Raw genomic sequence first — 17272 nt, 5'->3', positions numbered from 1 at the left:
CTGTGACCGACAGCAAAATGAGAGCAAAAACTTGGCTCTGCAGTAATCACATTACAATCACTGTGTGCGTCTCCATTTTCCCGCTGCTTTCTATCTGGAACAGCTGCCATTACACAGACTCACAGCAGTCACAGCACATTCTGCAGTCTGCATGTCAATGAAGCTTTGGATTGCATCATACAGCAATAATGGATCGTTATGTAATATTATGGGCAACGTATCCTGGAATGCATTTTCACAATAATCTGATAATGTTACAGTACATGAAACACGCAGTCACATTAAAGTTGATTTATTCTGCTCATTTCCATCTCCACTCTTTGTTCCTGGGCTCTATCAGGGCAGCTTTGCATGATTCACAATTCAGAATAAGCCTTCTGTATCCTCCCCCGTCAGTCCTCGGTCTGAAACAAGCTGTTTCTGTTCACACCTGGTGCTGCGTTAGTGAGATCCTCAATTTGTGACATCACACAGATCCCAGAGGAGAAACGCTGTGGTAAACGAGTGTTTGAAGCAGCCTCACAGGGTTACTGTTTATATACTGACTCATCATTAGAAACTTTGCACCGGAGCACGAGATACACTCACCAGACACTTTATTGTGTACACCTGCTAATACCAGTTTGGACCTGCTTTTTTTTACTGAAAATCCCACCAGTAGCAGCCTGAACATGGACACAGGCATGATGGATCCATGCTTTAAACTGTCAGACCAGGAAATGTTTCTCCAGCTTCTGTTGTCCAGGTTTGAGAGTCTGTGTTAGCCGTAGCCTCATTGTCCTGTTCTTACTGACAGCAGTGACACTGGTGTGGTCGTCTGCTGCTGGAGCCCATCTGCTTCAAGGTTCAGAGATGGTCTTCTGCAGACTTTGGTTGTAGCGAGTGGTTATTGGAGTTATTGCTGCCTTCCTATCTAAGCAGTCTGTCCATCTTCCTCTGACCTTAGCGAGTCATTTCCTCCCACAGAGCTGCTGCTGGCTGATTATTTCCTCTGAGCTCAGAGATGGTTGGAGATCAGTGTGTGAAATACTCAGACCAACAACCATGCCACATTCTTTCTTCATCATTCTGATGCTCAGTCTGAACTTCAGCTGCTCGTCTTGCCGTGTGATTGGCTGAGTAGGTATTTGTGTAATAATCAGATGAACAGGTATACCTAATAAAGTAGCCAGTGAGTGTATATGTTGGGGACGTTAAAGCATCTTTCTGGTATAACTTGGGGTAAAGTGAGTATGTGCTGACGTGGAGCTGACCCTGTGGGATGACTCAGGTCAGACACAGCCGGCTCTGTGTACAGCTCACACTTAATCCGCTGCTTCGATCTCACACAGAGAAATCAATCAATCAATCAATCAATCAATCAATCGAGGCTTTATTCGCCACATGCAGGTTGCCCTGCAGTGAAATTGGACCCGACCTCCCCCCCGACCTTACACGCACAACACCGACATCACATGGGGATACAGGTCGGAGATCGGTAGCGTTACAGAAAACAAACACTGAAATATACACTACAATTGGAAAGTACAAGAGGAAAAAAAGAGACCTCTACTCATGCTTGGCTCCTAGGAGGACAGCATGAGAACAGGAAACAAAAAAACTCCTCTGCACAAAAAAGCACATAAATGTCCACAGCACAACATTATGGAACACGTGACAAGCCACAGGGTCGGGTGGGGGGTGAGGAGTAATCCGAAGCAAACACAGCAGTCATCCTGCCCAGCGCTACCATTCCAGCGCGGGCTCAAACCCGCCGTGTTCCCAGGAATCATGAAGTCTGGCTGTATCCAGTGAGCTGGGAGCAAAGCAGGCTCACCTGCCCGGCCTGACTGACCGATGCTGAGCCCACCTGGCTGATTTACTCATTTAAGAATAATTAATCAACATAATCTCAATTACAACAAAGAAAGACTAAAGTAAATACTGCAGGCTGATATCGGCCCTGCTGATCAGTTTATCAGACAAAACATGAAGTTTCAGTATTTCACAGCACCTGCAAACCTGCCCCTCTTCTCCACCCAAAGATGGAGGTGGGATTGATCCAAATATCGATAGTACTGATACAGTTATTGGTATTGGATCGATATGTTGTTTCTGTCCGCTAAGCTGACCCAACAGGCACGTCTACATTCAGGAATGCTAAAAGCTGTTTTGTTATTGCTGCTAATTCAGATGTTTTCAGGATTTGTAAATTGATGGTAATTCATCCTGTAAAAGTGACGCCGCGGCTCAGAAGCTGGAATTATTAAAAGTGTCGGTAACACCAGCCTGCAGCATCACTGGCACCAGGGCACAGCGCCGAGGCCCTCACCTGAATGCCTTCGGCCAATGGCAGCAGGCTGACTCAGTGACTGACAGAAGTTGGCTTTACAGTTGCCTGGCAACCGCCACAGGATGCTGTCCACACCTGTGCTTTTCAAAACAAAGTTATGAAGAGTCCAGAGTGAGGAGCAGGTGTGTTACCGTATGTGTGAGAGAGAGAGTGTGTATGTGTGTGTGAGGGAAAAGGAGAGAGAGAGAGAGAAGAGAGAGAGAGTGTGTTACTGTGTGTGTGTGTGTGTGTGAGAGAGAGAGAGAGAGAGAGAGAGAGAGAGAGTGTTATTGTGTGTGTATGGGTGTGTGTGAGAGAGAGGGAGAGAGAGAGTGTTACTGTGTGTGTGTTTGTGTGTGTGTGAGGGAGAGAGAGAGAGCAGCGGGGTCCGGGCAAATGACGCCACACAAATTAAGCCCCCCGGGGGCCGCCTCTGGGTCCCGGGCCTCATGTTTGTCCCTGTGTGGGCGCTCAGGTACGCCGATCCTGACGCTCGCGGTCCGCGCACGTGTGGTGTGCGGGTGAGCAGAGGCGCCCCCTGCAGGCGCGCTCCCGCGCCGCTGCTCCTCCTCCCGCTATACTCTCCGCCCGGCTCCGCGGCTCCTCATTCAGTGGAAGATGGCGGACTGCGCGGCGCTGCTGGATGAGGAGCTGTCGTCCTTCGTCTTCAGTTACCTGACAGAGAGCTCGCGCAGCCAGGTGAGAGACCGTCCGTGCACATGCAGCTCTGCGGACCGGGGCGCGTGAAGGGAGCCAGCGGCGGCATCCCGACCCAGTCTGCATGCGCGTGGGTCCGGGTGTGTGTGTGTGTGTGACTTTGACGCAGTGTTGGAGGAAGTTTTCTTGTCGGCACGCAGACCGGGACACGTGTTGTGTCCTCACGCGTGAACTGTTCGTCATATTCGGGATTAAAACTGGTGTGTGTGTGCAAGATAGTGTCCGTGTTTGGGGACCTGTCTGTGTGCGTCCCGCTCCGGTCTGCCGGTCCCGGTGCCGAATCCGGTGCTGGTGCTGTGAGCGAGGAAGGGCGCGCGGCTCCGCTCAGGTGAACTCAGAGCGTTTTGTAAGGCTTTGCGTAACCGCGCGTTACAAAACGTTTGTTTGGGTCACGTGGTGTTTTTTTTCCCGTTAAACTGGTGTGTGTGTGTGAGGGGGAGAGGTCACCGGTGAATCGGGGTGAGGATGATGATGGTGATGCGTGGAGTGGACCTGCGTGTATCCGAGCAGCCTCGTGCTGTGCGCGGAGGGAACTCTGCTCGTGCACGCCCCTGAAATGAAAAATTCTCACGCGACACCGGAACTTATCGGCTCTGATCTCCATCTGCTGCGTGCGGGGCACACGCGCAAACTATTCCGTCTGTCCTTGTGCGTGTGCACGTGCGCGTGTGTGAGTGGAGATGATCAGGCTGAGGCTGGGGCGGTGGGGGGATTTGTCACAGCTGATTGGCAGCTTAAGCAGGTTACTGTGAGTGTGTGTGTGTATACAGGGGAGACTGTGGACTATTTATACACTTACATGTACTTTTACACACACTGTAACACACACACACACTGTTACACACACACACACACACAGTATAGTACGTTACAAACACACAGCCTGGGGCAACCCTCACACACATCATAGTAAATATAATCCCACACATGTGTGTACTGGTGTGTGAGTGTCCATGCTGTGTGTATGACATGTTTACGTGTGTGTCTCCAGCTGGTACACACACTCTGCAGTCTTGAGCCGTGTTGTTGTGAGCAGCCACACGTCTCTGGTGCTTCTGAGCGTGTGCGGCTGAACTGAGAGTGAAACGTGCGATCAGAACATGAACAAGTTTGCTCTGAAACAAAATGGAGTCGAAGCTTGGCGTGGAGCGGCGGGGACAGCGATGTGGACGTGTGTCCTGCGAGGCTGGGCTGCAGAGTCCTTGGAGATAAAGAGCAGACGAACCAATCGGGTGGTTGTTGCTATCCCTACGTGGGTCCTGTACAGAGTGATAAGGTGCCGGTGCTCTGAGGTGCATGAACATGTTAATATTCACTGAGGTTATTGGAGCAGGCTGCTCTCTCTCTCACTGTGTGTGGATGGCTCTCGCCCCTGCCGGCTGCTCATTGTAATACTACTCTCTCCTCGTGACCGGAGTTACAGAACAGGCCCGCTGCAGTCATGTGAGCTGTAGTGGAGGAAGGGAGGGGGGGAGGGGGCGTCACCGTGACGTAGGCGAGTGCCAGCACCGCCTCCTCCCCTCCTCCACCTCCTCGTGCTTCTCTTCTTCTCTTTTCATACTCAAGCTTGTCATTTCCTTTTCCTGTCGCCTGTCTTAGACCTGCTCCCTGCCTGCTGCAGCCTCTGTGTGTGCTGTTTCACTAACTTTGACTGCTCCACAGCATTTCCCCAGTTTGCTTTGAGTTCTTGATGAGCAAAGCAGCAGACGGCTCAGTGTTTGAAAGGTCAGGCTGATGCCGTCCTTCAGTGTTTCCTCCCAGCGAGCGGCGTGCAGACAGGTCGCTCTCAGCTGGAAAAACGTTCACTGCAAAATGTGATTTTCGATCAAACGGAGTCAGCTGACGTGTGCTGGGAGAGCGCAACAAGCAGCTTGTTCAGAGCTTAAATGAACTGTGGACGCCCGGGCCAGCCAGCCAACCCCAATTGCAGGGGCTGCGGGTGAGTCGGTGCTGAGCGCCATCAGGCTGCCGGCTGGATCAGGTGTGTAAAATGAGCAGCTGGCTGCAGCTGGACTCTGGGCAGGGCTGGCTCGAGGACACTCACCTTGTTTCACTGTAGCTGGTCAACGATTAGCTCGGCTTGGCGACTGTGACCTTGCAGCCACAGAGAGTCATGTGTGTCGACTGATGTCAGGAAACGGGGGGACACATAGGCAGACGTTCCCGTCTTCACTGCATGTGTCTTGAGGTCACGGGGCACTGAAGTGGCTGCACCTGTTTGTGGGCGTCGTAAAAACCGTTCTGTGCTCCTGAAATAAATCCTGAAGCATGCAGAAAAGTCTGAACGCGCTCAGTTTAGGGTTGGAGCAGACGTGCCCCACCAGCCTCACCGCTGTGTTTGCGCTGGGTGAGACGCTCCACTCAGACTCCAGATATTTGAAGCTCGAGGACGCGGAGCGTCAGGACGTCCTCTCAGGTATCCACTCCAACCAGCAGCACACTCGTGGCTGACCTGGTGCTGTGCAGGAAGCAGCTCAGACAGTCTCTCAGCTGAAGTTTGGACCATTCTTGGTGTGAAGGCTTTCAATTGTGTGGTTAACATCATGAAAAGGATCAGTGGCTGCTCACAGCTGAGTTTAAAAAGGCCCCACACACACTCTGTGAAGCACTCTGGGCCTCCTCTGGGCCCAAAGCCACATGAGAGCTGTGATGAAGCTGAAAATCGCTCTGTGCTGTTTATCGTGTTCATTTCATGGAGATTTAGCCCATTGCCACCATGCCTCTGAGTTCGTGTGTGGCGTCAGTGCACAAATAGCTGACAGGAGCAGTGATGAAGGGTGGAGATCATGAGAACCAGAGCAGGTGTGTTCCTCCTGTGATGCTCGGCCTACCTGACATAAACCACATCAGTCTGCAGGTGGACTCTGACAGAGGTGAGCTTTGAAGTTCCAGGGCAGCGATGGATGCAGGCATCACATCCAGAAGCAGACAGGATCTACATCTCTGAAGGTTTTCTCCATTTCTCCTGGCCATTCTCCTTCTTTTATCTGTCTGTGGGAGTCGTGATGTGCAGTGCTGCAGTGCAGTGTGTTCAGCTTGCAGCCCTGCAGTGACTCACCTGTCACACACACACACACACACACACACACACACACGCACAGACACACACACACACACACACACACACACACAGCGGCAGTTTTAGATGCAACGTGTGTCCAGAAGCGATGTGTGTGTTTACCATGCTGCTAATATACACTGCAGTAACTCGGTGTGGCTATTGGAACACCTGCCAGACCGAGTTCAGGGCACAGGAAATGAGCGGTAAGTGGGCAGGTTCCGAGCCAATGAGAGCAGACCTGCTGATGGTGGTGTGGATCGTGTTTCCTGTTGTGTGTGTGTGTTGGGAATTTGGTTTCTTCCTCTCAAATCCCTCCGAGGTTCATCAGGAATCCGCCTCAGAGCCTGGCCACCTTCAACGACTGTGTGTGTGTGCATGTGTGTGTGCGCGCGCTCTGCAGGTGAGCGGTCTCTCTGTAATGAAGGATTCAGCATCACAGATGAGATTTTGGTGATTTTAATGCTGCGTAAGCCTCACCTGAGTGTTCAGGTGCTCTGATCCTCACGGTCATTCAGTGGTGTCACATATTCCTGCAGATAATCAGCACTGACCTCCAGATTCAGGCCGGGCGAGCGTACCTCCTCATAATGTGCCGTTTTGTGTTTCTGCGCTGGAGTAGCTGAGGCAGCGTCACCTTTAGCCCAGTTTCCATAAACGGGGCTAGCAGAGGCTTACTGACCTCACAGCTGCTCAGAGCTTCTTCTTTAACCACTTGAGTCCGCTGTCTTCGTGCGCATCGTTTTCCTCCTGAAGCTGTGGCTGAGAGCCGTTGGTCGTGCTGTGGGTTGCTTTGGTCACTTTGAGCTCTCCGGAGGATCTCGTAGTGGAATAAATGTGTCAGCAATCCTCTCTCACATGCACATGTTCAGCGTGTAAATCTGTTCATTGGGGCCAGGTTCCAGGTTGTTGCTTTAATGCAGATGATCTGCCTTACAGGCTGTGCCATAGCTCACACTTTTCTCAGCTTTTCTGTTTTTCTGGCTCCTTCAGAGCTTCAGCTCACATCACTCCATTTAAATCATCACAAGCCATCAAAACAGTAACCACGGGACTGCAGCAGGTCAAGCAGGGATGTCCTTTGGGACTGGAGCTTTGTTCTGACTTCTAGTTTGAACCAGTTTTGGCTTCACTCTGTCACTTCAGAGTCAGCTGATGCTGATGCTGAGTGTAACCGTGAATGAGGCGAGCTGAATTATGGGCACACAGGACCCTGGTGTCATTATGAGGTTTGAGCGGGGCAGGTTTGCAGGTCTTTGGCTGTGAAGTTGTGTGCTTGTGGTGGCGGCGGGGGTCCTGCGGCGTGCAGAGAGGAAGAAGATGCTCCACAGCTGTTCGTTGGTTCTGTGAGCCGTGCGCTGTGCGGTCCACAATCAGCCTGATGAGGATCTGATTGTGGTGTTGTGGTCCTTACTTAATGCCAGGAACAGGACGTTTCCTGTGGTAAAGTAAGGCGTGCGTATGTCTTTCCTTGTAAAATCAGAGGTTTTTTCCTAAATTTTCCTGAGCGTGGATGCTTCCACATGAACGTCCTTATCTAACCTGTACAGGTGATTTGTATTCTTCCCACGGACTCTGTGTCGGGATTGATAGTGTCAACATGAGTGTGAGGCTGGTTTTCTTTGTGCACCTGCTCCTGCTGTGGCTTTGTGTAGCAGGCTGATAGGAAGGTGAAGCAGAGGGAATCCAGCCTCCAGCTCAGGGCTGCGGAGGGAAACATGGAGGACCGGAGGTCGCAGAGTTCACCGCCTGCCCTACTTCCTTCAACTTCTCTGTGTCTCTTACCTGATTTATCACGGCCGAGGCCTGTCTGTTTTTAAAATGAAGGCAGTTAGGTGACGAGAACAGTGTGAAGCCTGCCGTCTGTACAGGAGGAAGCATGTGACACATTTAGGAAACAGATTCTGCTGCCGGGCCGAGTGGACCTTCATGCAGCGTGAGCACTGCAGAGGCTTTGACGATGCTTGGGTTTGGGTTTGAGCTCAGACTTGTGGTGGGTGAGGCTCTGTCTGTGAAATGTGTCTGCTGCTGATCGGCGAGGCCTGGGCACCTCTCTCTCTCTCTCGTTGTCACGCTGCCAATGTTTTGGCTGGGCTGGCGTCGACTCGGAGGTATGGAGCTGTAAAGATGTCTGCGATGGGAGGACACAAACATCAGCTGCACCCTGGTACCCGAGTGTCGCGCCGTCCTGTAATCCAGCAGGATTACTGGCTGAGATTACAACAACAGGTCTTCTCCTTAGTTCAAGCATCACCGCGCTTGTACTTTCACACACATGTGCATCCGATTATAGGACGAGAAGGCCTTGCGAGCATCAGAGAAGAAGAGTAGAGGGCGAGCCGCTTTGTGTGATAAAAAGTACGTCTCTGTGAAACCCCGGGCTTCAAACACTGTATTTTATTCATACCTGAGCCAACGTGTCATCGGAAGCATGATCAGCGCTTCTTTAATTCTGAGCGTCTGGACCGAGTTAAAGCTGCACCTCCTCGCCGTCACTCGTGTCGTAGTGCTCGCAGTAATAACTTTCGGCACTTCTGGACTAGCCTCGGCACATCTTTTCCCAGCCGGCGGCAGCTGCGTATGATGGGAAGTTTCAAGTATTCTGTGCCGAGGCGTACCACAGGGCATGCCACAATCTCACCTGTACACACCTGTATTCATACCTGTGCGAGGCAGCCTGTCATACGCTCTCCTTGTAGCAGAGGACATTCAGGGCGCACGGCAGCGTTCAGCTCCGTTCAATCACACGTGTCTGCATCCAGTGCTCGCTCACTCCTCACTGAACCACGCTGTAGCACCGGCACCACCCAGCAGCTGCTCCACCTTACTGAACCTTCTCATGGGATAAAAGTCACCTCACTGCTGCTAACAAGTACCTACAAAATACTGCAGTAGTTCTGCAGCGGCATAGTATAAATATAATACTATACTGCAGCACACGAAGTACAACTGATACAAGTTGTGGCAACTGAAACAAGTACTGGCAACAGTATAGTAAACAGCAAGAGCAAGAGTACTCCACTGAGTAGTAGAAGCTTTAGAAGCTGCTTTCTAGTAGTAGTAAATGGTGAATGGCCTGTATTTGTATAGCGCTTTACTAGTCACTAAGGACCCCAAAGTGCTTTACACATCCAGTCATCCACCCATTCACACACTGGTGATGGCAAGCTACATTGTAGCCACAGCCACCCTGGGGCGCACTGACAGAGGCGAGGCTGCCGGACACTGGCACCACCGGGCCCTCTGACCAGCACCAGTAGGCAACGGGTGAAGTGTCTTGCCAAAAGACACAACGACCGACACTGTCCAAGCCGGGGCTCGAACCGGCAACCTTCCGATTACAAGGTGAACTCCCAACTCTTGAGCCGTGATTGTAATATAAGTACTTGTTTGATGTAGCTGTTGTAACGTGTGAAGCACTGGTTTGTGTTGTTTTGGTCAGACACACAGCAGCAGGAGGCCGAGTACTTGTGTGCTTGTAGTAATTGTAAGCAGGAGGCTGATAGTACTGTGACTAGTAGTAGTATTTGTAGTAATAATCATCTGACTGATAAGCAGATTTGATGGTTTTGTGAGCTAAGCACACACAGTTTATAGTATCAACAGGACGGCTGGGCCCTCTATCGCCACGTAGGCTGTGTGTGTGTGTGTGTGTGTGACAACTCTCAAGGGCACTGGTGTAAACGAGAGAAAAGGTTAAAGGAAATTTCCATGCCATGGTGTAAACGAGCACGGAGAGAGTGCTCACACACAAACACACACACACGCTTGCATGGCATATAGCCGTAGTAACCATGTGCCAGGGGAAGGCGTGCTCAGGCTGATGTGAACATGCACACTGTTTATCAGCTCAGTTACTGAGGAACTCAAGCCATCACAGTCAGCACACAGATATGGTTCAGTACACACACACGCACTTTGGTGCCTTTTATCCAAGAAGGAAACAACAATTAAAAATAACTATAAAAGGACTAGGTTTTAAAGTAGAGTAATAGAGAGGAGTGTGTGTGTACGTGTGTGTGTGTGTTATAAATAGGTTTGGTGCGACAGATGCGTGTCCTTGCTGTCACCTCACAGGACAGATATCGGCCTCATTCAGAGCCGTCAGCTCGACTTCCTGTGAGTACGACCTCACAGATGCCGGCTAGCCGCCCGATGCAGGAACTCATCACGAACTAGAAACGCGGCGCTCTGGCAGTCCAGATGTGATGCAACTGTGACGCAGTCTCACCATAGTGTGATGTAACATAATAGGTCATAAACACCCACTGCTTTCACTGAAAGGCTCAGGACAGTGATGGAAACTTTAGGTGTGTGCGCGTGTGTGTGTGTGCGCGTGTGTGTGTGTGTGTGTGTGTGTGTGTGTGTGTGTGTGGGTTGTAAGTGAGCAGGCTCTTACCTGCATGCGGCAAGGAGAGAGAGAGTAGGGTGAGGCCTTCAGTGTTCTTTGGGATGCAAAGACACACACACACACACACACACAACGTTAGCATGCGTGTGTAACGTGTGAGCACATGCTCCCAGTAAAACAGGATTGTTTTCCACAGGGAAACGTTCCAGTCTCTTCTCCTTCGTACTTCATGTTCTGCTCACATTTGTACCCCAACATGCTCCCTCCTTTCCTAACTAACCTCCTCACCACTCCTCCCTCCCTGCCTCTCTCACTGACCCACTTCCTGAACGCTGCTCAGGCTTGCGTGACCGCAGAGCTCAGTGCTCCAGTGCTATGTTACACACACACACACTGCAGTGAGGAGTGAGGAGCAGCTGACTCAGTAACAGCTGTCGCTGATCGTGATTAAAATCAATAAAGTATCGGTAACACGTGTAAGTGATTTTGTTACATGTTTATATTGAGAGTTTGTGGTGACATCATTACTGCTACAGTGTTACAGTTGGCACATACAAACCAGCACCACGCCAACGCTGTCTGTACCTGAAACCTTTGTGAGTCTTGCACAATCAGGCGGGCGTGCTATTGGCACAAGCCTGGTTATTGGTATGAAGCAATGGAGTAATGGGCCACATTCCTGTTTGTCCGAATATGTGTCGAAACACGCGTGAGCGAGTAGCTGTGCGTGTCTTCGTGTCCTGAGTTTACTCAGCTGGGTTTACCTGAGCCAGGCTATGATCAAGTGGTGATCAAAGTTTGGAGGCTGATTTTATTTTTGGATTTGTGCAGCCAGAAACTGAAACATGCACATTATTACTCCTGTGAGAACGCCGTTAGCCTCCTGATCTAAAAACACATAAATCAGTCACACTGGGCTAAATCTCATCCTCTTGTTTTGAATGAAATCATACATATATCACCATGGTGACCGTGGGAGTTGGACATAAAGCTGAGTGTGTGTGTGTGTGTGTGTGTGTGTGTGTGTGTGGGGGGTGATGGTGATCATTCGTCCTGATGCCGAATGGGGCGGGTCAGCCCATCGGACTCTCGGTGGTGATTGGCTGGTGCACGTGAATAAACGTGATCTGATTGACTAACTAATAATTTGAAGTTTAGCAGAAACGAAACGAAGCATCACGCAACTTCACAGTGAACGCTCGTCCTGACACTGACCACCTGGACTTCTGGAGCGCAAGTGGAGCAGGGCGGGCCGGGGCCTCCTGGGTGGAGCTGCCTTTCATTATTTCCTCTCTTTCCTGTATACCACTTCCACACACACTCTCTTACCATGACACATACGTGTGTGTGTGTGATGGATGTTTAGTCAATCAAATGTGGGCTTTAGCTTGACTATATGCGCTCAAAAGCACTCAAATTTATTGCACGCTCTGTCTGCTCGTTACTGGGACACCAGAGCTGTAGGAAGGCCTGCTGCCGAGCGGGTCCCATATTTAATCATTTGACCTGGTTAGTCCACAGGCTCTGCAGCACTTCTGTTTAACACGGATCGATGAGTGGGTGCTGGAGTACTGGTCTGGCCCAGTCTGGCTCTCTGCTGTTTTATACCGCGGTCAGAGCCGGCCTTCCTGCTCTCTTTGTGGCGTGTGTGTGTTTGGATGTTGTTATTCCCATACTGTGTGATAACGTAGCGCACCGCCTCCACCCTGTGTGTTTGTGTGTGTTCTGGTGCAATCAAAAAGCAGTGGCCGTGGTCCGGGTCTTTATTCAGTGTGTGAACTCCTCGGAAACCATCGGAGAAAAGCCTTCTGGAGTTTTCTGTGCTCGCCCTGCTCGCTGGCGGTGTGCCTCCTCGATTGTAGCCACCAGCGCACCAGAACCTCCATTCGTACAGATTTTAGCTTTCTTGGAAACTGCCCTCGCCTTCATTTAAGGTCTCCTGCAGAAGTCCTTTCAAATCCAGGGTCTGTTTCTGCATGGCTGCCTGCACGTTAGTATGCAGAGCATACAGCAGCAGCATACAGAGCTCTGAGGTGATGTAATGCTCTCTTTGGCAGCCATGTTGGAGCCGGTGAAGTGCTGGATGTGTCCGACTGAGGTCGAGGAAGCACTGTTGGGGGGGTATGCAATGACTCCAGGTGGCATAGATGTCGCTGAGCTGTAGCTTAGGTGGAACCTCAGTCGTTTCTCTGTTAAAAACTCTGTGATAGACTGCAGGGGGTCACAGTGTGGAGTGGGATGTTTAAACAGCTGCAGAGAAAAGTGCAGGTTTGCCGGATGATTCCAGATTCTGGGAAGTTAGCGACACGGCCCTGAAGTTCTCTCTGAACTCTGAGGTAACACAGCAACTCGCCAGCTGTCAATCAATCCCTGCATTAGTACTAGGAGTACCTACTGCAGTACTGCAGTAAGTACTCCTGCTGTGTATGATTGACTGGAGGCAGATCTGCTCCCGTACTCTGGTACAGAGACTGCAGGGATGACTAACGCTTGCATAAGAACATCCTACACACACTCACACACTGACACACAAACACACACTCACACATCAAACACCCACAAATGTGCAAATTCACAGAGTGACATGCCGCACAGCCACAGTCCATCCCACCGGGTCAAAGTGTGCGTTTCCGCAGGTGACGGTGAGATTTATGTGTGTGTGTGTATATAAAACAGAGGAATCAGGGTAGTGTAGTAATAGTGTGAGCTGGTGCCGTGAAGGTCGCTCTGACACTATGAACAACACATACACACACACACACACACAGAGGTAGCTCTGAAAGTGCTGCAGTAAATAAATTCATATTTAAATTCATATTTAAATATAATACACTTCTTCAACACACACACGCTGGACAGGTGTGTGTGTGTGTGTGTGAAGGCCAGGTGACGGGTGTCTGAAGACACTGACAGTCTGTTTTCCACAGTGTCTGTTTGAGTCATGAATAATTTTCCCGAATATGAACAATGCAATCTCTTGTTTGTTGCACAAGCAGCTCATTAGTGATGTCAGTAACCATGACATCACCCTTTGGTTTGTGACGTCTCCTTTTGCAGCTTTGATTTGAGCTTTTTGGACACCATGATGTTTCTTTTTTAAGAGACCACATTTGAATGAGAGTTATCCGATAACACGAACACAGTCTTTAGGTCAGGTGAAGCCTGGCATGACAGCTAGCAGCTACAGCTGCCTGCATCGCCATCCGCCTGTCAGTCAAAGAGGCCATGCCCCTAATACTTGAAATGCATACAGCCGTTATAAATAGGGAAATTATCTATACAGGCTAAAACCCTCTGTGTCCGGCTGTAAACATGTTTATTTTAACGTGGTAGTCTGTGGGACTGACTCACTGCTGCCTCTGCTGGACACCCGAGGAACTGCAGTGGTTGGTGCTCCTGGTTTAGAAGGTTGTTGAAGAAGAGTATTATATTTAAATATGAATTTAATTCTGCAGTGAAAAGAAAAAATCTAATGATCATTTTAACGTCTCGGTGTATGCTGCTGTTGTGCATCCTGCTGGGATCATTAAAGCTTCATATTTATTCTCTCCTACTTTAATTGAATCTGTAGTTTACCTGTCGAAGGATTAAAAATACTTGTTTCATAACAGCAGAACCGGTAGAGGAGATGTGACAGGAACAGATGCAGAAAAAAAAAGATCTGTGTGTGTGTGTGTGTGTGTGTGTGTGTGTGTGTGTGTGTGTGTGTGTGTGTGTGTGTGTGTGTGTGTCAGACACAGAGAGGAAGCAGATCTTTTGATGGGACAGCTGGGAAGTTCAAAGCTCTGCAGCTTTACGCCTGATGATGAGCACACATGTACACACTAACACTTTCTGCTTTCTGTGCTTGGTACAGCTGCAGTGACACACACCCACCCACCCATGCGCGGGCACACACACACACACACACACACACACACACACACACACACACACACACACACACACACACACACACACTTGTTGGGTCAGCCTCATAGAAGCAGGTTCACCTCTGCAGAGCCGAATTTAGAGATAAACCAGGTCAAAGGTCACAGAAAGTCTGTCTTTGGTTCTCTCTTTCTTTTCTACCTTATATGGCTTTGCTGCTGCTGCTGCTGTTGCATGAGACCCTCCGTCACGTGCACCGTGCAACACACCACACACACACAGGTCACAAACCAGCTTCTCTCACACACTCTGATTCTCGTTCATAACGGAAGTTACGGATGGAGGGAAGCTGTAGTGTTAGTATGGACACTGACTGATGTGCCCGTTAACAGCGTTAAACCTTCACCAGTGGCTGATGGGTCCATGGTTAGGGTTAGGCAGGAACAAGGTCAAAGGTCCAAGCCCTGTACCTTATGTGTGTGTGTGTGTGTGCTGAGTCAACATTAAAGCAGCGGTACGTTAATGCTTAGCTCTGTTTTTATTTTTCCTCTCTTTGCATTTCACCGTGCACGTGATGCTACATGTACACGCTCCTGACAGTGACGGATGGAGCTTGCTGCAGAGCCACATCTGCTGCTATGTTTTACACACACTGTTACGTTTCGGTGTGTCAGTGTTTTGTTTTTGCGTGACTGTTATGTATTTCCTGCTTTACTTTGAAAGTCTGTGTTATCTTAGTGTGTTCAGTTTACATTTTCCCTGTCTCGTCAGTTCTAATTTGCCCCAGCTGTGTTTCCCTCCTGTGGTCCATTTCCTGATTGCTCCCTCTATGTATTTAAGCCTTGTGTTTCAGTATGTCATGGTCGCGATCTCCCCCGTGTTGTAAATAGTTTGGTGTTTTTGTTGTAAATAAATAGTCTGTTGTAAATAGTTGTGAATGGGTTTGTTAATACTTTCGTCATGGGATATTTTCGTTTTGGGATTTTGGTGGAGAGCTTTAGTTTGTTTCCCGTGTGTTTTTTTTTCCTTATCTTTGTTTTTCTACGTTGCACCCCGGTTGCCTAGGCCGGGGTGTAACACACACACACACACACACACACAGGCTATTTATAGCTGAGCTCTTGCATGTGTGTGATTGTCTCTCTGTTCTATTTCAGTGTGGGAGCACTTGGCATGCACAAAAGACGTGCCTGAAAAGCGGTGGTTGTTTTCGTGCTTGCGAGGTCACTGTCTGACCTACGTGCGTGTGTGTGCAAGAGCGATCTTATGAAACCCGATCAAAGGTGAAAAAGGTAAAGCAGTAGCACCAGACAAATGGTCTTTCACTTTTGTGTTGCACAACAGCATCACCGTTGCACAGTGATTGTGTGAGCTGGAGGCAGAGCCAGAGGCTGTGATTGGCTGATGTGTAAATCCAGTCTGAATTTTCTGAAGTCAGTGTTTTAGTGTGGACGCAGTGAGCGCTGACCGTCATACACGTATTCATGTTGTTGCTGATCTCTGAGTGGAAGCTTGTTCCTGGCTGCTTGGTGCAGATGAGCTCTTGAAGGAGAATATGCCAGCAGCTCAACGGGCTTCAGCTCCGCAGTGGAAAGTAGAATTAAGCATTCATGAAGGTACAGTGGGTTAGGGTTAAGTGGACTGGCAGTCTGTAACCCCACAACCGCTCAGCATGAGAAGGACACGTAGAGCTGCTGCATCATCCACATCAGTGACTGTAAACACAGCTCCTCCATCACTCTGCACTTACAGTTTGGGTTGTCTGTGGGCGGAGCGATCTTCTTTTAATTAACTGTAATCACCTGCTCATGGACTCACAAACTTTTAAAGCTGCGCGGTCATGCAAGATGGCTTGGAGCCCCTCCCCCAAGGGGAGGCGTATACACCTGCTGCTCAGACGTATGTGAGGATGCAGAACACAAGTAAAGATTACACAGGAACAGATTTGAGCACCAGTCAGCTGAGTTCTCCCAACGGCACTCAGAAAAGGAGGCCGAGCTTTTTGTTGGCGCAACTGAGCATAGAATTTGAGAGTTTGGGGTGAGAGAAGTCATTGGACATATTATGATAAAAAGATTTTATTACCATTACTTTTTTGTGGGTGGCTTTAGCTCAGGAGGTCGAGGAGTCCAATTAGAAGGTCTGAGAGATACTGGACCATGATCCGAGTGTGAATGTTGGAAAGCACATCTGTGTTGGTCTGTGTGAGTCTGGCTGCAGTAACAGGGACTGTGTGGCTCTTTCTAATACTGTGTAGCGCTGTCTCAGTCTGGTCTGTGATTGGCTGAAGTATTAACTGAAAACTGAAGTAAATCGTTTCAAAACCAGCTGTCAGGACAGGTGAGGTCACGAGCTGCTTTGCTGTTGATGGCGGTCTATAAATAAAAGACGGGCACAGAGAGCCTTCAGCTGACTCCAGGCCCTCTGACATGCTCAGTGAAGTCTGCTACACCTGCGGGTGGTGCAGGGGAAGGCTGCATGCTGTATTTATAGCTGCACTGTTTCCATGCTAAGCTCTTACATGTTTTACTGCATAGCAGCACACGCTGCATCCACTGACAGCATGTCCTTCAGGCAAAGAGCTCACTGACCTTCATGACTGCTGCATATCAGCAGAATGGACAGCTGAGGGGTGGAGGTGGGGGTTACTCTGGGGAAAGGGCACCACAGCTGAAATGAGTGGGGAGAGGAGCGGGAGGAAGTAAGGCCACAGGAGAGGAAAGGAAGGTTAGAAGGAGAGAGACAGAGAGAAAGAGGAACTCTGCTTTTAATTCTGTAGAGAGCAGTGAAGGTCTGCCTCAGTGCACACACACACAGTAGTTTTTTGTTCGTCTTCATCACTTCGGCCGCTTCCTTGGAGACGATTCACAGATTTGAAAGCGAGGGGAGATAATTAATAGTGCTTATGCGTGTGTGTTTGTGTGTGTGTGTGGCAACCAACTCTGCAACACTGACCGTCTCCAAG

At 49.7% G+C, this 17272-nt stretch overlaps 1 protein-coding gene across 1 annotated transcript in view; it reads left to right on the top strand.

Annotated features, from left to right (window-relative positions):
• Window positions 1–2774: 2774 nt before the first annotated feature.
• Window positions 2775–17272, top strand: part of ppargc1b (peroxisome proliferator-activated receptor gamma, coactivator 1 beta) — a 72819-nt gene continuing 58321 nt past the window's right edge. Inside the window, exon 1 of the mRNA XM_026185389.2 lies at window positions 2775–3010. Coding sequence (XP_026041174.2) covers window positions 2930–3010 — 81 coding nt within the window. The 5' untranslated portion in view covers window positions 2775–2929. The remainder of the gene's footprint in view (window positions 3011–17272) is intronic.

Source organism: Astatotilapia calliptera, chromosome 2, assembly GCF_964374335.1.
Source record: "Astatotilapia calliptera chromosome 2, fAstCal68.1, whole genome shotgun sequence".
NCBI lineage: Eukaryota > Metazoa > Chordata > Actinopteri > Cichliformes > Cichlidae > Astatotilapia > Astatotilapia calliptera.
This window is presented reverse-complemented; position numbering and strand designations above follow the sequence as displayed.